At 41.3% G+C, this 27,436-nt stretch overlaps 2 protein-coding genes across 4 annotated transcripts in view; both read left to right on the top strand.

Moving 5' to 3' along the window:
• The first annotated feature begins 1,540 nt into the window (after nucleotides 1-1,540).
• Nucleotides 1,541-15,057, top strand: DR1 (down-regulator of transcription 1). The gene is made up of 3 exons (XM_064720092.1): nucleotides 1,541-2,149; nucleotides 7,713-7,876; nucleotides 11,056-15,057. The coding sequence occupies exons 1-3, from the start codon at nucleotides 1,930-1,932 to the stop codon at nucleotides 11,200-11,202; spliced, it is 531 nt and encodes a 176-aa protein (XP_064576162.1). The 5' UTR covers nucleotides 1,541-1,929; the 3' UTR covers nucleotides 11,203-15,057.
• A 7,198-nt stretch (nucleotides 15,058-22,255) lies between these two features.
• Nucleotides 22,256-27,436, top strand: part of FNBP1L (formin binding protein 1 like) — a 50,495-nt gene continuing 45,314 nt past the window's right edge. For 2 of the 3 annotated variants that reach the window (XM_064719891.1, XM_064719889.1), the window contains exon 1: nucleotides 22,256-22,588. In XM_064719891.1, the coding sequence (XP_064575961.1) occupies nucleotides 22,565-22,588 (24 nt within the window). In that variant the 5' untranslated portion in view covers nucleotides 22,256-22,564. Of the gene's footprint in view, nucleotides 22,589-23,928; nucleotides 24,047-27,436 lie in introns of those variants that run through there. The other variant, XM_064719890.1, reaches the window with a different exon arrangement.

Raw genomic sequence — 27,436 nt, 5'->3', positions numbered from 1 at the left:
CATATATATTATAATATTCTGAATGCTTCCTTTATATGCAGTGGCTACTAGCATATTGCACTTAGTGAGCAATAAAATGTTTTTTTAAAGCATCCTAAAATAAAATATCTTCTTACTGTCTGGGTACTACATTTTGAAAACAAAGCATTGTCAGTAATAAGCAATCTCAATCCACTCAATGCCTTCAGTCCTTTCGGTGTCTGACACAGAACCCTCCTGTTCCAAGCTATCCTAGTTAGTATGTGTTATACCAAAATTCTCTCATGAAGATCAGGTCTTTTCCCTTGCTTGGTCTCAGCCGAGTCCTCTCAGCGGCCGAGGCCGAGCAAGGATGGTGGCTGCAGGGCATTCCCCGCTGCTGCCCGGGGCATTCCCGTGCCCTGACCTGGGGCCGCCTCTCTGCCCGCGGTGGCACAGGCCGGGTGTCCCTGGGGCCTGCGGGCTTTGGCTCCTCGGCACACGGCAGCAGCTGTCCCTGGCTCACCCACAGAGCCCAGCGCAGCTCCCTCCCATGCCGGTGCTGTCCTTCTCTTTCCCTCAGCACTGTCTCACAGAGCCAGAATCGAATTCCGTGCTGGGACTTGCAGCAGCCCCGCCCTGCCCTGCCTCTCCCAGAGGAGCTTAAAGCTCCTGCGGGTACCAAGTACTGCGGCTAACGCAGGGCTCGAATGCAGGGCTCGCTGTGCAGCTGTGACCCTTTTGGTGGGGCCCGGGGTGCCGGGGCTTGCAGGGACCTCCCTGGGGCGGCAGGCCGGGGACTGAGGGGACAAGAGCGTGCGCAGCAGCCGCTGTGCACAACTGGAGGCCCCAGGCAGTTCCTAACTCACACCTCCTGGGAAACACCGGGTGCCCGGAGCCCAGCAGAGAGGGGGAACAGCAGCGAGGCTGAAAGGAGAGAGCGGGGATTGAATGACAGCAGAGTGCTGGTGGGGCTGAAGGGAGCCTGGCAAATCCCCGCTCTGCAGGCCGAGATCTCCTCGGCACCTGCTGAGGGCCTGCGCAGGGTACGGGACAGAGGCATCCACAGAAGGGCTGGGCCTGCCGGGAGCCCCTCGGTGCCGCTCAGCTGTGGCTGTCTCTGGCCTGCACCTCGGGCTGGGCTGCATTCCCGGGCGCTTTTTTCCCTTTGCAAGGCAAGACCAGGACTGTGGGTTTAATGAGCCTTCCACAAACACTATCGTGGTCTGGCTAATTCTGTCTCATACAACCATCACACTACTGGTTATGGAGTGAAAGCAGAAAATAGAGTGTAATAGATGGCTGCCGAGGAAAACCAGCTCTTCCTGCAAATCGTGAATTAACTGCGGATGAAGCACCAAGCCTGTCCTGCTTCGGGGACAAGCCTGGCGGGGCTGTCGGATCCCCTGCCACTGCCGGAGCCGAGGGGAAGGGCAGGGGGCTGGGTGGGGCCCGGGCGCAGCTCCCAGCGCAGGGGGCGGCTGAAGGACCCCTCACTGCCGCCGCTGCCGTCCGCACGTGGCACCGAGGCCTTTCCGGCGCTCCCGGCGGCGGAAGCTGTTCCGGCTTCCGGCGGAAGCGCCGTCCCTCGCAGGTTGAGCCGGAGTCGGAGCGTTTCCGCCTCGCGGCCGCCGCACGCCCGGGGCCAGCCGAGCCCAGCCGAGCCGCGCCGCGCGCGGGGCGTTCCGCCGCTCGCCTCCCCTCAGACCGGTCTTAAGGCAGCGGCGCCGGCGGCCGAAGGATGTGGCGGAGGCGGCAGTGGCAGGCGCCGCGGCCGAGGGAGCCCTGAGCCCGAGCAGCGCTTCCCGGCCCCGCGACCCCCGGCCCGGCAGCGACCCCCGGCCCGGCCCCCGCCGTCCCCCGCCCCTCGGCGACGTCGCCCTCCGCGGCCCCGCCCGCCCCCGCCGGGTCCCCGCGCCCTGGAGCCCCGCGCGGGCGCTGAGCGCAGCCCGTGAGCCGAGCGCAGCCAGGATGGCCTCGTCGTCCGGCAACGACGACGACCTCACCATCCCCAGGGCTGCCATCAACAAGATGATCAAAGAGACGCTGCCCAACGTCCGCGTGGCGAACGACGCCCGGGAGCTGGTGGTCAACTGCTGCACTGAGTTCATCCACCTCATCTCCTCCGAGGCCAACGAGATCTGCAACAAATCGGAGAAGAAAACTATCTCCCCGGAACACGTCATACAAGGTGAGCAGCCGCGGCCGCCGTGCCGGGGCGGGCACCTGTGAGCCGCTCCTGTCCCGCACCGCTTTTTGCTCTCCTTTGCTCTCCGCTTGCCTGTAGCTACGTAGGACACAAAGGCAGGGCTGGTGAGGGTGTGGAGGAGAAGCGTGTGCTGTCCGGCTGGCCAGGCGCACTGTAGGAGAGGCTGTCTTTGTGTGGTTAGAGCGGCTGCTGGCTGTGCTCAGGACCAGCTCCGGTTTTGTGCTTCAGAGAACCTGCGGTGCTGTGAGTGAAGTCACCAAATCTCTTCCTCGTACCTATGAAACGAGGTCTGCTTTTTCGAATGGAGACCTCGTGTTTTAAGAATTTGAATGTAGTAAATGTCTTTATAGTCGGAGATTGATTATGTGGGGCCCAGACTTTATTCCATGGCAGGGTTGTCTGAAATCTCTAAAGAGTATATTTCTTTAGGGCTGTCCTTACAGTCTCATTGTTTAATGTTGGATCTTCGTATCTGTTGCAGAAAGCATTTAAACGTGACCTATGCCCTTGTATCTTTCTGTGCTGTTGACTTGCACTTCTGCTTGCTTGAATAAAAGGCGAGTTCTCTCTCTGTCTCGTTTGTTTTTCTTTAAATTCTGTCGCAAATAAGGATTTTTCTTGCCTCATCCTGAAGTCTGCATTAGGCATAGTTTTTTGTCAGAACTCATTTGCTTTGCTTCTTAAGCCGGGGTTGTTGATACCGGGGTTTCCTGCAAGCACATTTATAGCAGCAGTAGTGAAAGAGTGCTTTACTCGGCTACCTAGTAGAGATATTTACAGCAGCATTTGTAGTACAGCTGTTTTCAGGGCTGTGATGATATCAAGTTAATTTAAAAAATGTTGTGGTTGTATGATTTTTAAAGTAATATTTGCTGTTTAAGCAAAAAAGAAAATTGGTTCGCTTGAAATTTATTAACTTGCTCACCAGAAGAGGTTCAAGTACTTAACTGGGTCATGAACTGCAAAAGAAAATATGTAGCATGTACGAGCTTTAATGTTAGATGAAATGCACGTAAGCTTGCAAGTTTAGTAAAGTAGCTCCATCACAGAAGCCTAGGATGTAAAGTAAAACCTGTGCTTGCACATGGAAGCATTCTTTAGGTGTGATGCTCTTTAATAATACTTGGGTAGTTTTTTCAAGTCACTACAAAAAACGTTTGAGGATAGTTCTTAACACAAGCATATACATGATCTTTAAGATTGAGGGCAGTAAAGGATTTATGTATGAAAGTATTTTGTACCCAGTAGTGGTGGTCTGTAGAAATAAATTCACCTATTTCTGTCCTAGGCTTAGTCTGGGTTTTCTGGAGAACAAACTGAAACTAAAGTGGATGTGCATAACGTCAGCAGATGGTCCCGTGCCAAGTATTTTGCTGGGTTCTATGTCCTTGTGTTATCACGTCTTAGGGTTAGAAAAAGTTATTTTCAAATTAAATCTATACTTTGTAGTAAATCATTGCAATGTATCAATTTTTGTAATGTTCTAGAGATGGAATGGATTTTCTGCTGTGCTTATGTTTAAGGAAGCTGTAATTCCTTTTAGCTCCTTTCAGATGCTGGTCAGCTGGCAGATGATCCCTCTGTGAGGTTTGAGGGCTTTGGCTGCCAGTTTGGAAACCGTGATTGTGTGTATAGGTAGAGTATTTCAGCATTTTCATCCATCTTCATACATTCTAGATACTTGCTATTTTGAATGCCTCTTTATGCAGCAGCCTCACAACAATGATGGAACAAATGAGGCAATTGAAATCTGTTGGTTGTGGTCTCCCATGTATCTTTTTCCTTCTGAGTGCTTAGAATCAGTGAGGCTCATGGCCACACCTGGTCCCGCCTGAGCACGAGGTGCTGCTCAGAGGAGGCTTTTGGTTCTCTCTGAGAGCTGGATCTGGCATTGCAGATACAAGTGACCCTGTGGCTTTTGAGAGTTTAGGGCAGAGCAGGGCTTCCTCTCAGGTGAGTTTGCTGGCTGACTGGGGCTGTAAACTGTAAACAAGAAGTTCCTAGATTGGGAGCAAGAAGCAGGAAGGTGTTTTGCTGGGCCAGAAGAGGGGGAAGAGGCACTGCAGCTGGTGACACTGCCACTGGACTGTGTGGAGGTGAGGTGAAGCTGCCCTTGGTCACTGTGCTGAGGTGTTTGGCACGGTGGTGCTTGAGACCCCCCTTCCTTTGCTGCCCTGTTCAAGTGCTTGTGTGGCCCTGTGCTGAGCAGGAGCTCTCTCCACCCTTGGGTTATACCTCAGATAGATGAGGTGCTTGCTTGTTACTGTGTGGTGCCACTGGCACGGTGCTGTCAACAGCCTAGGGAAGGGAAAGCAGAGGCTTCTTGCATCCCATTAGAGACCTGATTTGATAGATGCTCTCAGACTGTGCCAACACTCACTGCTGGTAACAAAATGCAGGACAGCTTTCTTGGATAATACCCAAAAGCATCAAGACTATGTAATAGTTGTAAGTGGAGATCGCCACGTTTGTTGTTGAGTTCCACCATCAGGAACCCAGCTGTGAATCTGCAGCTCTGGAAAGCAAATGAATGTTCTTCCATCCTGGAACAGAAAATGCAATCATTTGAGTGTTATATGACTTGTGACAAAGCAGGCTTTTTAGGAGAAATGCAATTTTCGTTGAATTCTGAAAATGATGACTTGTAAAATCACCTTTTTTGTGAAGTTGGTTACTTTGATTACTTGGTCTACATGGAATTATTGTGCAGTAAGGCAGGCTGTGGATTGATGTCAAATCTTGTCTCTTCTTTTCATGGACTTGTTAGCATACTGACAGTGTGTGTATTAGCACTTGATTTTAAGAGTCTCACACGACTGTTCATGTTTGGGATTTTATTTTGGAAGTTCTTTTTTCCTTTGAAAGGAGCAAAAAATTTAAAAGTCTCAGATATTAATGACTTGATGTTATAAAATAAAAGTAGTACTAACTATGTGTCACTGATTACTCAGAGACCTGCACCTTCATGCAGTCATTAAGAGTAGGAGGAAACTGAGAAAGGATAATTGTGATCTGCTGTTTGTAAATATGAGTTGTGTTATCCCCCTCAAATGCTATGTTTTGGAATTCAGCTGTTTACATTTTCGGAGGGATAATTCTAGTCTCAGGAAGATACTAAACTTCCAGCAGTCTGGGTAGGATGGTATGTTTAAGACTCAAAAAATAAAAAGGCTTTGAGTTTTGATGACATAGCAGCTCTGATAGAGTAGTAATCACTTGTCCCACATTTTAGCACCATGCTGGTATAAAGGGATTCATATTCCTTCCATTCATATGATTCTTATGTGTTCTGTAAGCCTTGATGTGCTTCAGGAAGATGGTAAACTTTGTAAGTTGTTTCACAGGCAGTAGAATTTTGATGCAGTAGATTTATGATGCATAAATCATAATCATTTATGGTTCTTCATAGCTTTGTTGTATTGAATACTTGTAAAAAATCTGTCCTGGTTGTATCACATGAGGGGTTTGAATTTTATTTTTGTGTCCGTGCTATATTTAATTCACAATTGCAAGTTCTTTCCATTAATTTATTTACTTTTAAAGACTATGTAAAATTTCTGTAAAAATGCATCTTGCTGTTAACTTCAGACTCAGCAGTTGCTCATACTCTTATGCAGCAGAGTGCCAAGCCTGGTCTTAGGACAAACACCTCTGGTTTTGCTGTGATGGTTTGTCTTAGTGATGTTAGACTTGTAGATTTCTTCAGTTTGGTTAAAAAAGTATGACTTAAAGAAGTTTACTGTATATACTCTTTACATTTTAAAATTGAATGAGTTCTTAAATATCTGTAGAGTATTAAGATAACCAGTTCTGGACTATGAGACATGGATTTGCCTCCTCTCTGCTGAGGCTGGATGAAACAAGTTTCTGAAGTTTTTTGGTAATTCTCCTAGAAACTGTGGGCTAATTGGAAGAGGTATTTCCAGTGTCTGTGTGTGGGCTGAGACTGAACTGACATACTGTCTCTGAAGTAATTTGATTATCTCTAAATCAGTTAAATCAGTTTGTCTTAACTTTTTTTTTTTTTTTTTAAGAAATAAGCATGATGTGAATTTCTTTGCCAGGTGTTCTCTGTTAAAGGGAAGGCAGTGCTGTGTGATTAGAGGGCAGCACCCACAGCCCTGTTGAAGAACACAGTGTGTGAGGTGTCTGCCTTAGTCCAAGCTGGAAGCTGAAAACTTAGAGAATGCCCTTGGGTATTGTTTAGATTATGGTACCACGATGTGCTGCTGTAGTTATGGCTAGGAAAATGTTGCTTACAAAACTGGTGTTAGAATATTGTCTGAGTTACTGTAAGAAAGATCTTGTTTGTAACAAGTTGTTGGTTGCTGTTGTGCAGTTTAGTGCTATTTCTTAGCTTGTCACAAAAGTTTGAAATTAAGATAAAGGTTAAAGCAACTCTTGTATTGTGAACTCGGAATTGTGTAAATGCTGGAAATTAACCATGTTTTTTATTAAACTGATACTTGTTTCTAGTAGAATTGGTGTTTATGTAATGTTTCCAGTATATTCTGTAATAGGTTCACTTTGGGTGTGTGTGGAGCATGTCATAGTGCATGAGCAAACTGCCTTTTGTCACATGTGCTACCTGGGTTTTTATAATCCTTTCCATTACCTTTGCATTCTTTTAAAAAACTGTTGTTGCAGGATATAGCTGCTTTACCAATTTCTTTGGGCAGATAAAAGTGCAAGATTTTAGCTTCTGAATACATTTTAATGTGGTGATAAATAGAAGGGGTTCTGCTGAGAAATAAAACAATAAAGAGCTTATACAGAACTTTATATAGCTTTATATGTGTGAACTATGCATTTTATATAGAGGAATTTAGATACTAAAAGACAAAAGTTAAAATTCATCAACCCAACATAATATTATTTATTTCTGCCTTTTTGAAGGATCTGTGATCACTTTACATGCATCACTTTTGCTCTGTTGTAGGTTGCTAATTTACCTTCTACTGAAGACTTGCAAACCTGGAAAGGTAGAATCTCTGAGAGAAAATTCAGATAGAAATTCAGTTAGGAAGGACTTCTTAACTGTATAAATGTTGTCGATTCTGATATAGAAAAGATGGGAAAAAGAGGTCTTAGGGAGAAAAATGCCTGTCTCTAGCACAGTGGATCTGAAAGCCCTGAGTCCTCTGCAAGTACAAGCTTCTTTGGTTGTACTTGACAAACTTTAATTTTTTTAGCCTAAAAAGATGTATTCCTACAGGACATAGCAGAGGAGAGAGGGAAAATAGCTGTCAGATCTTTTTAAGAATAGAGATAAGTGATTACTACTCTATCAGAGCTGCTGTTTCATCAAAACTCAAAGCCTTTTTATTTTTTGAGTCTTAAACATACCATCCTACCCAGATAACTGAAAATTGACTATCTTCCTGAGGCTAGAATTATCCCACCAAATGTTTGTCACCAGATGATAGGAAAGTTACCAAATGTTTTGCTTTTTTTTCGTTGCTTTAACTAAACAAATAAATATCTATTATCAGAAACTTTGTAAAAGGTAAACAACGTCTTTTCTCCTTTTTTTGTTTCTTTCTAGCGCTAGAAAGTTTGGGGTTTGGCTCCTATATCAGTGAAGTCAAAGAAGTCTTACAAGAATGCAAAACAGTAGCACTAAAGAGAAGAAAGGCCAGTTCGCGCTTGGAGAACCTCGGCATTCCGGAAGAAGAGCTACTAAGGCAGCAACAGGAATTATTTGCACAAGTAAGTGAAGCAATACTTGTCCTGATGGGGTTGGAATAATTCATGCTGCAGGTCTAGGGCCACACAAACGTGTGCACACCTCAAGAAATATCCCCTTCCTTGGGAACTGATGTGGCATCTAAGATGCTATTGACCGTGGCCTGCTTGAATTGGGGAATGTCAAGTTAACAAATAAGAGGCTGCTACTTGATATTTCTGTGATTTGACATACAGGACTTTGTATGGGAACATATTTCATATTCTAGCTTTAAAAAGCATGGGGTTTTGCTGCTACTTGAGTATTTCCAGTCTGTCATGGAGAATACATTAAGAATTAGTTGATGAAGTGAAAGAATAACCGCTGGTTTTTAGGAAATTACCCGTTTTGAAGCATTCAAAAGTGAAAATAGCTTTTCTGTTTCTGACCATCAGTGCACAAATGTTATTTCTTATACTTGGAAAGAAACTTTATTCTTGGCAAGACTATAATTGAGTGAATTCATGCATAAATTTTTAAAGAGGCCATTGAGGCATGGAAAAAGCATTTGCCTGCAAATAGTGTACTCACATACACACACACACCCCCACTCACTCTGCTTCATCCCAGCCTTATCCCCTTCCAGCTTTCCCAGATAGTCTATCATCTCCCAGTTTGACTAAAATCTTATTTATTTCTTTCTCTCCACCATCTTTCTCTTGACTACTCTTAGTTTGACAAGACCATTGTCTAAACGAAGAGCTTGGAAAAGTATCTGGTATTGCTCTTTTCTCTTAACCAAGGCCAGAGTCTTATTTTCTCACTTTGCTTACTCTGATTTCCACTGATGAAAATGCTTATTCAGTTAATGTCTGATTACTGTGACCTTCTCTCCCCTCTGCAATACTTTTATCTTGCTGAGACTGTTATTTTTCATCTCATGACATGCCAGCTACTTTAATCTTTATTGCACGATGAATTTTAAGGCATTTAAAATTTCAGCATAGAATGTAGCTATTGCAGTGAACTAGTTATGATCAAGTCATGTGTACCTAACTCTTGTTTGACTGTACTGAATTAGAAGGACCATTATGGCTGCTTCTGGATTTTGGACAAGATTTACAAATAGGCATTGTGTACCTATTTGATACCTGTTTTTTACATACTATTTTGTGCAAGTAACTCAGTGTGATACACAAAATAAAAAAGCAGCAAAACCAAGGTGTATTAAGGGTATCACTGAAAAAAATAAATTAAAAAAAATTGCTGAAACCTCCTAATGCAAGCCACACTTCATCTAAGGAATAACAACTTGAAGAATATTCTTTTAAAATTCTGTTACTGTGCCTTAATTTCTAATTTAAGACAGTGCATGCCAGTTTAACGAGATTGTATGAATGCTTTTTAAAAATAGTATTTGGTAATATGGAAAATGTTTGCTTAGATTCAAGGATGACAGTCTCATTTTTCAAAAATAGTAGCTGTAATGAGCTGTTGGAGGTACTGTAATTAGTCTTAAAAATAGTTACATGCATGCATGCTTATTTATTTGTGTTAATCTTTTTAATATTCTAGAGCATGACACTAATGCTGACTTCTTGCTCTATTTTGAAAATACCTGCCTGTTATTGTTATGAATGTTTGACCCCTCTAGCTTGGATGATTGTAAATATTTGAAGTCAGGGAATGTCTAATCCCAATATTCATGTCTAAGTTTTTGTGCAAGACAAGGGTCTTCATAAGTTTGGGGTTTTTTTGGGGCTTTCTCACTGGAGTTGTTCAGTAAATGAGTTAAGTTTACCAGATGCTATAGAGCTTCTTGGTCATTCCAGCTCAATGGAATTCTCAGTATGTGGGTTTTTTCTCTCTTCCCATTTCTGCAGTGTGTTGTCATTACAGCTGTGGCTGTGGGGGTGGGCACTGAGGAGCGATGCATCCCGTGCGAGGCGCTGAGCTCCGTTTGCTGCAGCTCTGAGTGCAGTGCCCTTCGCAGGGAGCCCCCTCCTGGCTGATAAAATGGGTGCCTTCCTGCGTGGGCAGATGCTGCTGCCTTTCCTTTGGAACTTTATGACATCTGAAATTGTGTTCCACCCTTGTAACTGTGCTACCGCTTGAAGTTTGAAATACTGAAAAGTTTTCATGAGAAGAGATTTCTACTTCTGTATTTTTTTACTGCCAGAATAGAGGAAAATGTGACACTTTGTAATAAAAAGGGAACACTCGCCTTTTTTTCACATTGCTAACTTGACAAACAGGGTTTGATTGTTTTCCAGACCTTATCTTTTGGCATCTTATAGTTTGCAAAACTGAAAAAAAATTTGATACTTTGGAAAAAAAATGGGAAAATTCAGTAAGTGCAGTAGGATTAGAAAGGAGATTATAATAGTCTTAGTGATAACTTGTAAAAGTAGAAGAGTAAAATAAACTGGAAATTTTTCATTTTGAGAACATTTTCTTAATGGTCACCCAAAATAGAAATTGAAGTTGTAACTGTAACACAATTAATTGGTATATTGCTGAAATCAACAGGAGTTACCAAAAAACAAGTGAAAACCCTGGACAGAAAAATCAAGATTCATCAGCTGAACTATTTGAAATGTTTTGGTAGAATCTTTTGTACTTTTCAGTAGAAGTCTGTACTTTTCTGTGGCAAAGCCATCCTCAGCTGTCATACCTGAATTTGAGAAGACCATGCCTTGCTCTGTTTTGCAAAGATTGCTTAGCAAAGTAAGATAATGGCTTGCTTTGTTTCTGTGATAATGTGTGTCTCTGTGGTTCAGTTGGATGATTTCATAATTGGAAGTTTTGGTATTTGCAATCAACAAAGCAATGCTGTTCTCATCTCTGAACTGTGATTAAATGTTAAGATCTCTTGGAAGTGATGTCTAAAGTTTCCTTTGCTTAGCCTCAGTTAAATTTTTCATTAGTTAGTGGTTCAGCACAGTTGTTACAGTGTACCTTAAGTACACTAGTTTCTGTCTGTTGTTTTTATAAGTGTAAGGCCTCAAAATAGTGATGTCTTCAGAGGGAGAGAGAGTGTAGCTAAACTTCTTGGTACAAATTATTAAGGTACTTCTCAATGTGGTTTTGCATGTGCAGTTAATAAAGAAATATATTTTAAAAGGAATCTGCAGGTACAGATAAAAATGTGTTGAAAGAGAATCTGTTCTAGAGATTCTTCATGAGCTATGTATGGCCTTAACAATTAAATTTGTGTCTCTAGGCTAGACAACAGCAAGCAGAACTGGCACAGCAGGAATGGCTACAGATGCAACAAGCAGCTCAACAGGCACAGCTCGCTGCTGCCTCAGCCAGTGCATCCAATCAGGCAGGATCTTCTCAGGATGAAGATGATGAAGATGATATCTGAAAATCACCAGCTGAGTTGTCTTACTAAGAAATACTTTTCCTGCACAATGAAAACAGTGAAATGAATGCTTACCTGTAAGTTTGTATGCATCGTGGACTGGCAGTTGGTATTCTAGGGGTGTCTGCTGTTGTGTGCTGTACATGTATAAACTGTCTTTTTTGAACTCTTGAAGATTTAAGGTTCAGTATCATATCAACTTTGGATTTTTAATGGTGTATATGGAAATTTTAGATAGCAGTGCGTCATTTATTTGATCAATAAACAGTGTTACAATAAACAACATGTTTATAAAATATAGTGAGATTTATACAAAAAGCTCTAAATCCACATTTGCATTTCTTCCCTTTTAACTAAACTACGAAATCTTACTTAGAATTTTTAATTGTTTTTTGGGGGAGTGGTACAGTAGACATAATCTGTTAACATGAAAAAAAAAGTAGAGTTCAGCATAGAAGAGTCTGAATTCTTAGTTCTTTTTAAAATGAGGATGTATATGGCAATAAATATTATATATGCTCAAATACCACACTTGTTAAAATTTGAAAATTATACATTTTCGCCAAGCTAGGAAAAGGTATGTTTAATAGGAGTTGTACAAATTCAGTCTTTTTTTTTGTATAGGGGTGAAAAAAAATAAACCCATGGTTTTATTATGGCATCCTTTTGACAGTCCTAACTGAGTATTTCACTTCAAAGACTGCCTGGTTTGAAGAACTAACTCTTCTTTTACTTCACTCCAGTTTAATGTTAACTGTTGTTGATGGTATTTTGTAGTCCAGATTTATTCATATTGTTGAAATATAAAGCTGGAACTTAAAGAAACAAAATTGTTTTCTGCTGATGTGACAGGGAGTGATTACGTATTTAAGACCAAGAGGGCAAAAGCTGACCCTAACAGCATGTTTGTCAAAAAAGAGAGAATTTATTTAACCTTGATTAGTCATTGTCAGCATAATGCTAACATTCTCCAGACTAGATTGCCACTGGATTACTAAGATACCTTGTTGAGAGACAACATTTTCTTCACTCAGATTGGTTTGTAGGTAAGTCCAGGTTTCTGATAAATTGTTCCCCAAGAGTGATCAGCAGCAATACATGAAACAGAAATGATATACTTGTCCTTTTGATAGTTCTGTTGATTTAATGGATGAGCAGCTGTCCTTTGTGTTGAAATAAAGCACAGTAGTGTCCATTGCTGAGTTTTAATGTGTTACTTGAAGTAATACTGGCATATCTTCTGGTACACTAATCTGAGCAGACTAGAAAAGCCACTTGCATGCTGCTGTAGTTGACCTCGTAGCTCTCAGACAATGGGGATGGTTTAACCAAGTGATGTCCTCATGAGTTGCTCTGGTTGGAATTCTTGAGGAGGGCTGCAGCAGTCTGTGTACATCAGGATGCAAACAGCAAATGGTGGGCCCGTTTTTACAAAAAGATCTGAACAATATAAAATTGGCATGTATTCAGATCTCAGTGACATAGTGACTTTTGATTTAAATTGGAGATGTTTTAAGTTGCATATTGAATAAATGTGAACATGTCTTTAAAAGCAGTAATACAGTGAAAATTCAGAAGAGTATTTGTTTGAATGTTTAAGTTAAAAAAAGAAAAAAAAAAACAACTTTCCTGGAGACCAGATAAAATGTTAGGCAAGGTTTGACTGAAGAAGTGGTTTTCTGTAAAGGTTTAAGTACCAAAGGTAGAAAATCTAGTCTAGTGATACAATGTTAATGTGCAGTGTTGGCTTTTCTAATTTGTACTGTAACACCTTCACACTTTCTATTTTAAATGAGTCTTTTCCTTCTAAATAATACTAGGTATATTTTCACACCTTTCTTTTCTGATGCAGAAATCAGGTTAACATTTTACTGCATCTGGTATGTATGGTGTAATGTTTGAATTTTTGTGACCTTTCTTTTTGGACATTCTTGTGCTTTTTCATATGCTGTATTCTTCAAGCAATAAAATTCTGATGTGTTTTTATAAAATTGCTTTTATATTTAATGAACAGTCTGTCTTCTTCATTTCCTTTATAAACAAGAAAAAGACTACTGAAGCCCTGTTTTTATTTTGGCTTACTGGACACTTTTTGTGACCCGACGTCTTTACAGCCAGAGTGATGTTGGATTGGATTGCTGTGCACTGGGGTTGTTATTGCTTGCAAACAACATATCTGGGCTTGACCTGCTCTCTTTCCTCCTGGGAATTGCATTTAGTATTTATGTATTTTTATAACTTGACATTCTGCACCTGAGAGCTGCACAGAAGCTGCTGTAGATTGTGTACCAGCTGCTGAAATGCTTTCATCAAGTGAAAGGCTACAGGCAGAGGCTGAGGTAGTAAGAATTTCATGTAGTCATGATTAGAGATTACTTATTCAGCCATTCTTCTCCAAGTATGAAAATAAACTCTGGCACTTTCAGAAGAATCTTCACTGGTGTTTCAGCAAACAAATTTTGTATTACTTTGCTGTTGTGCTTCCGTGCAGGAGTTGCTCAGTGAAGACAGATTTCTGAATTTATGGTACCCCTGATGATTTTGGTACACCAGGTACATAGAGCATAAAGTTTGGTTAGTGAACTGTATTGTTGCTTTGTCTCACAAGAAACATGTATAAGGATGTGTCTGTTTCTTAAATATTGAGTTGATAAGATTATCTGTGGGTTTTCCATAATTACTTTCAAAGTGCTCAAGTGACTTACTCATGAATTCTTTCTATTCTATTACTTTAATAAAGTGCACATCTGCATGACATTGTCCATAATGAATATAGTTGTATTTACTACACTGAGGTACTTTTAAAGGAGTATCTGAGGGATTCTAAACATCAAATGCCTTAAATGGTATTTGATGGGATTTCAGTAGTTGTATGTGGCTAATTGAGCTGCATTTTGAAACACTGGAATTTCTGCCACAATGGAAAATGTCCCTGAAAACCACAAATATAAATTATGTTCTTCAGATTTTGTAAATCTCCACAAAGGAGGACTGTGAATTGTAATGCTTGGTTGATCATTTTGTATGGCAAGATTGTTTTCAGTTGAAACAAAGCCAAGTAAAGGTGACTTGGCATTTGAAACAATGCCAAGTAAAGTGACTTAATGATCACTGTGAAACAGCCAAACCCTTACTCTGAAATGTGTACCTCATTTTCGTTTCCTAGGGTTGGATTGTGATTTTGTGTAAGCCATGCACCAAACAATGTGGAAGGAGGAGGAGGGGAGGTTTATATGAAAGATAAAGCATGCTATGGTGAAATTTACTTTTGGTATTATACTGTTTAGCTGTCTAATCTGGAAAAGTTGTACTCTGCAGCTTTACAGTGCGAGCACATCAGTGGGATGCTGGCCAGTGTTCAGATGGATTTCACTTACAGTCAGTACTGGCTCTTGGAGCCCTCAGACTTGTTAAAAGGACACTCAATACATGTGCCATCTGGGACTAAAGGATGCTGGATGGATGCACCTCACTGATGCAAAGGAGTGTCTTTGAGCCTTGCTGTCAGCCCATTAAGGTTTGCTTGCAATCAGGACCAATATGTTCCTTTTCAAAATACATTTGTGCTTAGTTTGAATTTTTTTTCCTGATTTGAGTGCTTTTTGTTTGGATTCCATGCCACCATTGCTACAGAAATCTGTAAGAATGTATTAATGGCTTTGGAAGTACTTGCTACAGTTGTTGGGTATGTGGGGCAACAAATGTGCTAGAGCTGTGCACTTCTGGAAAGAAGCAGAGTGAAAATGTTCTGTTCTGTGGTGCTGTGCTGTAATACAACTGAAGCCAATACTTGGGGAGTGGAGGTTTTGCAATAAAATAATTAGACAGTGAATCCAGTTGGATACACCTAATCCCATACATCAGTCATGGATAAATCCAATAAAGACAGGTTCTGCTGTGTGGGTGAACCTAGCAGAAGCTTCAGTAATCTGGAAATCTGTAATAGATGATGCTCCTGCCTATGTTGGGGAAAGAGATGTTTCATTTTAATTTGTCACGGCCATGATTTCTTGTTGCATCAACTGCAGGAATACATGAAGACTTCTATCTCACAGCTTGAACCAAAAGTTCAGGTAAGGATGGACCATACTTGTTACAACCAGTTTGGGTTTTTTCCTGCATTTTAAATGTGAACAGCTACTATGCTTTATATATCTGGGGTGAAGATTTATAAGAGGTATATTAAACTATGTAAAGATTACACTTAATTTTAAGGCTAAATGTTCATATGGTTAATGTTTGTAATACTTCAGAGATTTTTTTTGTCTTGTTTCAAAGGAAATAATTGGTTTCTCCCTCAGCCCCCACCCAGGGTGACTAACATTGGAGTAGTAATATTGCATGGTATAACTTTGAATGATTTCCACACTCATTTCAGTAGTAATTAGTCCAGTTTTGGTATTAGTTCAAAACTTACTAGTCAGTAATCATAAACTTTTACATCTTCAAAGCATAATACAAGTAGTAATCAGGTGTGGGCAATGTTACACTGTGCTTTGAAGTTAACACTTTCACATGCTGCAGAACTAAAAGGTGCTGCACTATGTAAAGGAAAAAGATGTTATCTTCAGGGTTGGGTGAATCATCTAGAGAGCAATTAATTGGGAAAACAAACTTGTAAAAGTCATTGTCAGAGATGAAAACATTTATTTGTAATAGCATAATGCCTGGGATTTCTGGTTATGGACTAGGACTTGGTTTCATTAATGTTGTGTTCAAGTTTCATTCTGTCAGCTCAGAGTGAAAAACCACAGCTGAATTAGAAATCAAATTCAAAGTTGTTTTAGTTTCAGGTAGTTTGTTTTCTCAGTTAGGCAGCAGTGTAATCCATGGAAGAGAAGTAAATTTGTCAGGGCAGTGGCAGTGTTACTAAAGCAAAATCTGACAGTCTTCACCATCCCAGCCTGCAATAAAGAAGACATCACTGGAAAAATTTTAGAAAATATGTATGAAGGAGTCATGTGACCAACACATAGAATTTTTTTTATTCTACTGTAATGTAAACACCTAACTGGTACCATTTTCACACACAGATAATTAATATTCAAGCAGGTAAAAATCAGAATTTAAATTCAGTTGCATCTTAAGTATGTACTTACATATATCTTCCATATTATCTGATTAGCTGTTCTATACCTGTGGTAATTTAGTTGTCTGGGATTGTTGGGCAAGTTGTATGCAACTAAACTCATTAAATCATTAATAACTTGTTTTTATTTTCAATATGTTCTAATGTTGGAAACAATAATATTTTCATATTACAAAAAAATTACAGTTTTTGAGATGCCTTTGTTTAAAAAAATATTATGCTAAAATTGTAAACAAAATAAAATGTTACGGACAAAAAATTAGTTTATCTTGGTGCATTATATCATTTAAATGTAGGGACAGTTTTTGAATGAATAGGAAAAGGTATTTATCCTGTCTGCAGGATGTGAAAATGGGTCTAAACTCAATGTCACTTCTGTTAATGAGTTATCTTTTCCAAAATGTGTAAAAAATATGAAGTATTATTTAACCACCTTGATGAAAAAGTGCTAGTGGATGTTCTGAGGCAAAGCTCAGTGCTCAGAGTTTGCTCTCAGGACGGCGATGTGCTGGCAGGGATCCCTTCCCAGGGGAGGGTCTGGGCCACGAACCACACACACGGCGCTGTGGGAAGAACTGCGGGAGCAGGCAGGGCTGGAGGGGGACATTGCACCCATTGCTGTTGCTGTGGTTTTGGTTTACTTGTTGCAAAAGGGACTGAGAATTGCCCCTTTCCCTAAAATGAAATCTCTAGTATTGACTGCGTTAGAATAGCATAATTAAAAGTTTCACTTTTATGGACACAGGATAAAGCTTCTGAATGCTGAGTGTTTTCAAACACATCTGTGTTGGGATGTATTTCTGTAATCTGCTTCAGTGGTGTCTATATTCCAAGCCAGAGGGGCAATTTATTCCTCAAATTGAATCAAATTTTTAATTCAGTGCTGAAAATTGTGCATTTTTTAATGTGAAAAAAGGACATAGGAAGTAGTGACATGATAACCTTTTTTTTGTGGATTAGGTATTAAGGACACAAAGTAGCAGCACAACTCAACTCTTAAGTTCTGTGTCTTTAATTGTTTGAAATTTATCAGCTGATAAGATCTGAACATAAGGTGAGTTCTGTCTTTACTAAGATAGTGGTAAATCCAAAGGGAAAAGCCTTGGCTATTAGAAGATGAGTGTGTTAGGGAGGGAAAAGAACAGTCTCAGTAAGTTGTGTATATTCTTCCCTTTCATGTAACCCTGTCTCAAAGGGAAAAATGTACAAAGGGATGTGGAGGAAAGGTCTCTTACTAGGATGCAATTGGCTGTTGGATTTGATCTGCCTTTGAAATCCAAAGAGCAAGCATTGCACTTTGAATTCTGTTAAATAGAATGTGTACTGTCACAAAATCAAAATTCTTTAATCGTTAAGTGATTTATTTTTGGATTTGTTCCTCTGGGATTATTTGAAAATTTCTGTAGTTAGTCTCTGATCAGAATCTCACTTGGAACAAATGAGAGTGATAAACTGAGTTGTCGTTATCTTTACTAAAGTGATATGGAGAGATAGAAATGTAAATAAGGATTTGCTTAGTGGGATATCTATTCTGTGCACAGCACACTGTTCTCATTCCCATTGTTGATTTATTTCCTGATTCCTGTTCTTTTAATGTGATTAGTAGTGGGAAGGAAATCTTTTTCTTTGTCATGTGAATAACTTTTGAGTTTTCCTACAGATTGTGATCCTTTGGAATTTTTTCCACGCATCAATTAAATGTGGTATTATGGACATCAACTTTCTCATGAAAGGAGGAACCACCTCAGACATAAAATAAGGGAAGTAAGCGTGAAATTAAACCCCTGGGCACAGAAATGAAATCCTCTAAGGGAGAGAAGTGACGACGTGCAGTTGCATGGAAGGTAGGACAATCAAGGGGTCGCTGGCGCTCTCGGTTTCCCGTTCCTGTAACTCGCAGGCGTTCGGTGGGACGGGACCAGTGGTGGCAGCAGCGGCGCTGCCGGGGCTGGCGCTGCCGGCAGGCGGCTGTCGAGCCCAGGATATGGACATGGCTTTGGGCTGTGCGTGCCCAAACTGCTGAGGGTGACCCGAGCCGCTCTGTGCTGATAATGCCTGAACCAGTTCGAAACTAAAACTCGCTAGGGAGATTAAACAGTAACCTAAGATGCCGAGCGTAAGGCACATTTTGCACAACTGTGCATACATTTGTTTCTGATTGTAATTCAAAGTCAGATGATAGTAAAATATTGCTTAGCAAATCTTAAAATGGGTGGTGCTGATCCTTTGCTACACATTCATCCGCTATTCATTTTTCTACAGCTTGAATTGGTACCACGACAGTCTCCATCTTTCCTTATTGATATGTATGTCAATCCATACACTCTGCTTGAAAGCTGCTATTGATGCTGAGAGCAGTGACTGTTCAAGCTTTTGGTTACTATCTAAAAGCTATACTCTTCATGCCTGTAGATAATATGGTAATGAAAAAAATTGAATATAGAATTCACCATGGCCATACTTAACTCTGCACATCAGATACAGCTTGGTGTTCTTTTAATTTAAAGAAATGTGCACGGAAGGGGTTGGTGGGAGAATGGAGAGGACGTGGGTTAGGTGAACTGGAGGTAGCAGAAATTAAGGTAGCAAAGCCATTTATGGTTATGTTTTGATATAATTCTGAAGGGATGTACAGTGGAAGCAAATGGATTTATAGTATTCAAGCAGGCAATGAAAGCATTAGAGAGTTAAAAATCATATTTAAAGTAATTGTTTTTGTGTGTTCCCTGATACTTTGTGATTGTCCAGCCTCTGGGTTGGGAAACAGTTTATATTACCAAAAGGAAATGCTGAATTATCATGTGATAGTCTTGTTTCACTGGGAAAAAAATGGCTGTGAAATAAGGCTGTTTGTACTTATAATATTGCTAGTTGATGCTGATTGACAACAGATTTTCTCTGCTACATATGGCAAGGAAAGATGTGCTCTTGGTTATAGTGCAGGCAAAAAAAAGTGAGCACAGGATGTTTTGTAAAAGCAGATGGAAGTTCTCATTTTTCCTCCTATTTATAGCTGGTGTTTGTAGTGTCCTTTCAGTTCTGTTATCCAGTCATTGTTGATGTATTTCTGTTTGCTGAGATGAGAGGGAAAAGAAAGAAACAAGCCTTTCCTTTGCTATGTAAAATTCATTTCAGTACAGGAACTGGATGGAAAAAGATGGAGGGGTACAATTCTTTCCACAAAAATTCAGAGATAGGAGAAAAATTAGAATTTGGGCATTCCAAGCAGTGGCTGAGTTTGCACTATTAAATGAAATTTTCCTTCTGCCTTGAAGCAGAAAGTCTAACTAATGTGGTCTCACTAATACAGTTTCCTGGTAATTTTCTGCTTTAAATAAAAAACAAATCAGTACTCAGAGTAAAACCATAAGTTTATTTTGCCTAATAGTTGAAGTAGGAACTGAGTGGTAGTAGTCTCTAGGCAGATGCTGAGCTCCCAACACTTTGCATTCTGCTGGTTATGGTTAACCAGGCTCTGGGAGACACAGGAAGTCTGTGGGGAGCTGGGCACAAGCTGAAGTGTCAGCACACCTATTCTTTTGTCTCAGAGTATTTCCTGAGCTGTGAACTAATGATTATCCACTCACCACATGGAAGTGTTATGAACATCAATATTTTTTAAAATTAGAGCACTTAGAGTGCTGGTGATGGGGGAAATACATGTGTAAAGGAAGGAGGCAGCTAAATTCTTTTGGTTTTGAAGCAGAAAGGGATAATACGGTTTTTGCAACCTTCTTATGTTTTGTGAAGCAAAAATCCAATTTTAATATGACAAAGAGACTGCTGGCTAGCAGAGAAAAGGATTAATGGCACCTCACACTGAGACAGAGATATTTGGAAGTAATTTGTTTGGTCCTGCTGAGTTTTGTGGCAGTGGAAAGCTAAGCTGCTTCTGTCTTTAGAAAGTGCGCCCACAGGGAGTGCCAGACAGCTTTTCTGCCACTCCAAATTAATGATTCAGATTGTTTTTCTGCCAAGATAATATCCTTAGGTACACTTGGAAACTCAAGTAGATTCTGTTGAAAAGGGAACAGAACTAACAAAATACACAACTACTGTAGTAATTAGAATAATGTGGATTCAGTCCAAATGCAGAATTGGGCAGTTTTCTTTAAAGCCTGCATTAATGAGTCAATGTTGGGGTGAAACATCTAAATATAAAAGTAAATTTTCTAAGCTAAAAATAAGTTGTCATCATTTATCAGAAGAAGGTAGTGGTTCACGAGGCTACTAGAACTATTCAATTTATCATGAAGCCTTTGCTGCGTTTAACATTACTTGAATATGTCTTTAATATGTTCTTGAGTCCCTTTGGTTGCATCCCCTCCTCCAAATGATGATTTTAAGGATGTGACTAGAAGAGTAAAAATATTTAGGGTAATATTTGTTTAATTATTTCTAGGCTTAGGGTCAATTGCATTCCCTGATAATGGAAACAATGTCACAATTCTCAGTGATTCATTTTTCTGTTTCTGGTAATGTCCCACAGAGATGTGGTAGACTCTTCCCCTTGTTTTACAGCTTGCTCATCTCACATCCTCAACTGTTAAATGGGAGGAGAGCTCAGAATTTATATGGGAATCTCCTAAAGCAAGAGTTTGCTTAAGCAGGAAAAGGGGGTAACAGTGAATGGTGTAAGATTTCTCACTAAGCTGAAGTGGTAAGTATTATGCTGCTAAGACTCCTGCTTCATTTTCAATGAATTAAAAATTTGTCTCAGTCACATGGTCTTAATATACTGTTCATGAATTCCAAATCTTGCAATAATTTGTCTAAATGCTTTTTGTCTCTTAACTCCAAATTCATTATCTGTGAAGTTTATTGTGATCTATAATCTTTACTGATTGACTTTTAAGTAAGTAAAGGTGAAATGCACATCTCTATGTATGCACCTGATACATATATGTATGTATGTGTTTTTGGAAGTATGGGTTAAAAGCCAACTAAAAATCAGAAAGCAATCTTGAAAATAGTTTTGCCCATATTTAAATTCAAACACTAATAAAACTACTGAAATATGTACTGAAATAGGCCTTGCACTTGACTTTTTGGAATCTTCTTCATCCTTTGAGGCAGATTTTGTACTAATTATCTACAAAATGAGAATCACAATGCCTGCAGAAACACTAGGTTGAGTCCCAGAAACAGTATGTTACTGTGTACAGTTTCCAATCACCCTGATTTCCCAAGTCTAACTGCTAACCTCCAAAGATGAATAATTAGCCAGACTGCAGTAGTGCTCTGGTACAGTGATAGTCTCCTATTCTGGTGCTAGCTTGTTCAAAGCCTGCTCTGGAATATCTTTTGGTTGCTCCTCTTTATCGTGTACATGTGCTCTTAAAAGGCAGGAACACCCAGAGCTGCTGTGCGAACACTTGTCCTATTTTAGAGTATTTCAGAGCAGCCTCTCAATCAGTTCAGGAGGTTGTGAAGTTACTCAGAATCTCTGGAACATCCCGATGCTTGCTTTACCTTTGTGTTTGTAAAGGTGTTTTTCAGGGAGAGCTGCCTGGAAAGAAGGAATCCTGTTTGTCCTGGGAAAACCTCTCATTGCTAAAATTAGGCTTTTTAAGCGCTACTGAGTAGCTAAATATTGTATTAATGTACCCATGATACAGGCTGTAGTTTCCTTCTCCTAAAATGTCTGCAAATTACCAGAAAACATTTGATTTTGTTACATTCCTCTAAATAAATGCTCTAAATTCTGACTATTTACTTCTATTTGCAGAAATTTGCACCTCACCTTTCCTACCATCTCAATTTGTGATTTACATATAGACCTGTGATGTAAACAATACAAAAATCGTTGTTTACGTCTGTGTGTCGGCGCGGTGCCCGGTGAGGAGGGGGCGAGCCGGGGCCGGGCCGCTGCCGGCCGTGACTCAGCGCTTTGGGGAGGCGGAGAGGCCTCGCAGCCGGCCAGGACAAAGCCTCGGGGCCTCGCCGTCGCCTCGTTAATGAGTAACAACGCGGGGCCGCTCCGGGCGCGACACCTTCGCCCCGCGGCCGCTCGGGGCTCCGGAGCAGCGCCGGCCGCTCCCGTCCCGGCCCCGCCGCTCCAGCCGGACCCGCCCCTCTCCCAGTCTCCTCCGCGGCTCCCCCTCCCGAGCCAGGCGGAGCTGGAGCTGGAGCTGGGAGCGACGTCGTTCCTCGCCGCCGCCGCCTCTCCCCAGTGACCGAGGGCACCGGCGCTGCCTGAGGGGGCCCCGTTGTCCGGCCGGCGCCCGACGCCTCATCCCCGCCTCTGCCGGAGCCGGCACTGCCCGCGGAGCAGCCATGAGCTGGGGCACGGAGCTGTGGGTGAGTCCCGGCTCGCCTCTCATTGTGTCTGAGATTCGCCGCCTTCCCTTGTCTGCTCGAGCGGCTGCCCCGGGGAGGCGCGGAGCGGCCGGAGCCGAGGCGCTGCGCTTTGTTCGGCGCTGGGGCGGGGCGGGGGTCCGGCGCGGGCGGAGGGCGGCGGCGCTGGGCCGGGGGCCGCGGCGGGGCGGGAGCGCCGCGTCCGGGGTGCGGTGCGCGCGCCGCCTGCGCGGCCATGGCGCTCCCGGGGCGGCCCCTCGCCCTCCGCCCGCCCGGCGCGGTCACGGCGGGACGGGCGCTTTGTGTGCGGCCGGGGAGCGCCGCGCTCGGGGCCCGCCGGCGCGGCCCTCGCTGCGCTCCCGGCACGGCTCGGGGCGGGGTCCCGGCACGGCTCGGGCAGCGGCCCGCACCGGGCAGCCTCGGGGCGGCGGCACTACTGCTGCTCTCCCGAGAAGCGCCGGGCTGCTCGGAGCAGCGAAGCGTTTTCAGCTGCCGGCCCGAACTAGACGCAGCTACTGTATAGCTTTGTCTCTAAAAGTACCGCAGAATATTGGCTAACACGGCATTGTGTTTGTTTTAAATACGAAAATTGGCAGCAACGAGACAGGCAGTTTCTGTCTCGCGTTGGCTCTTTCCTTAGAGCTCCCCTCTTCCCTCCGAAGGCTCCTTGGCCGTGCCGGGGACGCAGAGGGGCTTCTCCCGGGGGAGTGGCGGAGCGGGCACGGCGGTGTCTGCTCGCCGTGGCGGGGTGTTGGATCTCCTCTGCCAGGCTTCCTGCTGCCGGAGCTAACGCTGATCGTGGGAATGCTTAGGCGTGAAATAGAATAGTACCAAGGAGTGTTAAACGTCCCCACGTTTAAATGCCGCCTGCCCTGCATTTATTTGCTTTTAAAAATTGTGAAGCAGAGACTTGTGCTAAGAAAAAAAAATACAGAAAGATAAACGTTGTAGCTTGAAGTCTGGTCCAGGAATTCTTAATCAGGAGCTAGCATTACAGGTGGTTTTTGGGCTTTTTTGGTTTTTTTTTTTTGGTTTTTTTTAGCATTGAATGAAATACCTTTATCGGTATTTTGTAGTGCAGAGCCGCCAGTCTCTAGAGGAGCCGGGATCTGCTCCGCACGCAGACAAGTGGTTGCCCGAGGAGCCGGGGCGGCCGCGGCGCTGCGGGCGGGGTGCCTGGGTGGGGCGCGGGACTGGGAGCGCCCGCGGAGCTCCTGAAGCCACCTGAATTGAGTTGTGTCTGATTATGCAAAATGAAGATGTAATAGCATCACGTGTACTACGCGGAGAAGCCTGATTTAATAGTATTTAGGGGTTACTTCAGTGTTTTGCATAGTACCTTGTTCTTTACTAGGATTTGTAGGCATGCTGAGAATTCAGACAAAATATGCTTTTTAAGTACTGATGACGCTGCTGTAGCAGGCCTGAAATCTAAAACTGTTGAGACATTGGCAGTGAGGAGTAAGTAAAAGCTGGGATTTATATTGGCCACACAAGAGTGTGTGTGCAGCTCATGCCTGTATGAATTTCAGGTGAGGGGTGAGTGCCCCTTGAGAGGAGTGGGGTTGGCATTTGAGTGAGCGCTGCCTGTAAGCACTCAAATATGTATTGCTTTAGAAAACAGAGCTTTAGCTTACTCAGATCTGCTCATTTTTGCAGCCTCTTAGTTGTTAATTTTTTTTTCTTTTCTTTTTGTTCAGCTTGTAAATGACGGTTGAAGGTTTTATACTCTTGTAAATGACAGTCGAAGGTTTTATACCCTGTCTTGTGGTCAGTTTTGTGTGAAAGTGCTTGTCTTTGTCCTGCGTTTAAGAAACATATTGAAAAAGATGGATTTTGACCCCAGACTTCCTTTTAATGACAGGCATTTAACTCATGGTGTTGTGAAACTAGTTGAAGTTTATTTTGACCTACTATACTTCTTTTCTTTTAAGTCACTAATTCTTATGCATTAGTTGGAAGAAATAATGCCAGAATTTTAAGCTAAAAGTTTTACTGCAATACTTTTCTTTTAGCAAAATTTAATGTCTTTTTTGCTTGATACCTGGAAATGACCTGCAACTCTACACTGAGGTAACTTCCTGCATAAAATGGTCTGTTTGTAACTATGTAACTAGACTGACAATTCAAGTTTTTGCATTATGGGATACCTTTAATTTTTTTTTAAATTGAATTTAGCCATACTTTAAACAATCTACTATGTTATGAATCAAACCAGTTTTTAGCTGGAGGAATATTCAGTGCTTCACTTACTGTAAAAAGCATGAAACTTTAATTGTTGTAACAACTTGTGCTGGGCAAGTAAAAATTACTTTTTGGAGATCTGGCACAGAACCAAATTCATTAAGAATTATCTTAAATCTAGGTTAAAAAACACAAGGAAAAGCAGTATTGCGAGTCTTCAAAGAGCGCTCTGAACAAGATAAAAATAAATTCTTGGACATATTTATGTTCTGGTGTAGCAATTCCCCCATCATTCCCTGTTGTGAGCATCAGTGGAGCTTCAGGAGCAGCCTGAGCTGCTCTGTTTGCTGGTGGCAGCAGGGCATGAGGTGTTCTGTCCCCAGCTGCAGAGAAAAGAAAACCTCTTCTGCTCAGGTTTTCTGGACACCTCACTGTGCCTAAAGCTCTCCTTCATTAGTGCTTTCAGCTCATAAAGGGTTGAGTCTGGTATCTAAATCACAATTTGTAGAAACATTTACACTTATGTATATATGCTTCGTTAATTCATTGAAGCAAATTTGATGATTCTGTATCATGCTTTTTTAATGTCTCCTTAACTCTGCCTTCTTAAGTTGTATCTCTTCATGCTGTTTTTTGATATTTTATGCTGATTCACAGTTCTGAGGATTTTTTTAAATTGTTGTGGAGTTTTATACTGTGTACTATTTTGGATACAGTAAAAAACTGAGCATAGATGGATATAGAAACAAATAAGGAGCCAGAAGAAAATTTAGGAGATAAGGAAAGCAACTAATGTCTGGTTTTTATGTGGTAATTATTAAATATAGCAATTCTGTTATTGAAATGATACATATGCTAATTAAATGGTTACATCAGGGACAGGACAAAGGAAAGATTTTCTTTGATTGGCCAGTATTTTCTAATTCTTTTAATTAGGTAGCTGTTTGTTTCCAAGCAAGATTTTTTTTTAATAGGTACACCACCATTCTCTGAAGTGAGTGTGCATTGTACCAAATGTGTATGTCTTGATTAGATTAAAGCACGTGGTGCTTTTCAGTGTGTCTTGGCCAAAAAGCATAATCTTTGTTGTGTTTCTTTTGATAGCATTGTATGAAATAATGTAAATCAATAATAACAAAATAAATGTCAAATCAAGCCATCCTGTGATTAGAACTGTTTAATTCCACAACATTTTCTGTGCTGTGGGAAATATGCTCTCCTTTTCTGCTTTCTTACTACAATATAAAAATTTTATTATGCTTTGAAAGTAGTATTCAGCAAATAGTTTTATTCTAATTGGTGTGTGTATCTTGGTGGTTACTCTGTAGCATGTTCCTTATGGTATGACCACAGGGGACGCAAGATACTTTGGTGAACTGCTTTGTATAATATTCTCTTAAGGGTTAGAGCAGCGTAGAGAGCACAGGAAAGTGTTGTCTAATTCAGTTGAAATGTAATTTAATATTGGGTGCAAATTTTCCTATCTCTGATACATAATTTCCTCTTAGAAAACATTTGTTAAGCAGTAATCATCTGAAGAAAGGTGGCACATAATTGAAAAGTAGCATTGCTGCCCTTCATTAGTAATAGAAAATTGCTGCTGTTTATTTAGATACAGATACTTTTCAGAATTAACTTTTTGGAGTTTGTCGTGCTTTTTTCAAATACTGTGCACTTATGTTCACCTCATGAGCAGTAGAAGGGTTTATACATTGAAATTGTGGTTAGATTCGCGTTTTTGCTTTATAAAGTGCCCTGACTTCTATCACACTGTGCTGCAATATCCAAGGCAAGAATAGATAGATGGGACTAAAATTGGGGTGGACTTCAGTAACTTTAAATATTTGGAAATAAAAATGATAGATTGTGATATGTTTAAGAATCTTCTCAGCATGAGCATCTGTTCAGTGTATATGTTTCTGTACATCTGGAGTTCTTTTTGTGGTGGGCGTGAAGTGTACAAATAGCATTAACACAGGATATTTAAAAGATACATCTGGTTATTGCCATCTTGGGGTATTGTGCTGTTAAATCGAATATGTAGTGCATTTGCTTTGATGCTAAAGGCTTACTAAGCTTTGGAGACTGTAGTATAGCTGATAATGAAGTTCTTGGTGTAATGAGAGGAGACAGCGTGATTGGCACTCTGAAGTGGCTTCTTTGGAAATTAAAGAGTTTGTGTTGTCTCTTTAAAAAAAAAACAACCAGGAAGGATAATTTTTAACTTTGGATGCACGTTCTGTTGTTCCAACCCCTGTGAACTCCTTAATAGCAGTTGGCAGAAAAAGAGTTTGAATACCATGTCAGAACATTTTCAGTCTGTAGAACCAGTCTAGCCATCTGTTTCTCACCTCTTGATAAATATTTAAAACAGAAATTTTGCTGAGGGCTTTTTGTGTGGAGATTTCATGATTAAAAAGAAATGGCTATAGAAGATTTAATGATACTATTGTTGTGAGCTCCTTGGGGCCAGAAGCACACCATCTTTTATAATTAAGAAACCACTGGCACTGTAGAGTAGTATTTTAGAAATTAGTTGTGTTGGACCAAAGAAAGATCAAAGTATATTTGGTGGTGTGCTCTTTTTAATCTTTCCTTAAACAAAATTCATTCTGTGCATAAACCCTAATTCTGTTATTAAAAATATTAAATAGCTCGGTTGCATCA

This window comes from Zonotrichia leucophrys, chromosome 8 (assembly GCF_028769735.1).
Source record: "Zonotrichia leucophrys gambelii isolate GWCS_2022_RI chromosome 8, RI_Zleu_2.0, whole genome shotgun sequence".
NCBI classification, from domain to species: domain Eukaryota; kingdom Metazoa; phylum Chordata; class Aves; order Passeriformes; family Passerellidae; genus Zonotrichia; species Zonotrichia leucophrys.
The sequence above is the reverse complement of the archived record's forward strand: the minus strand, read 5'-3'. Positions and strand labels throughout refer to the sequence as shown.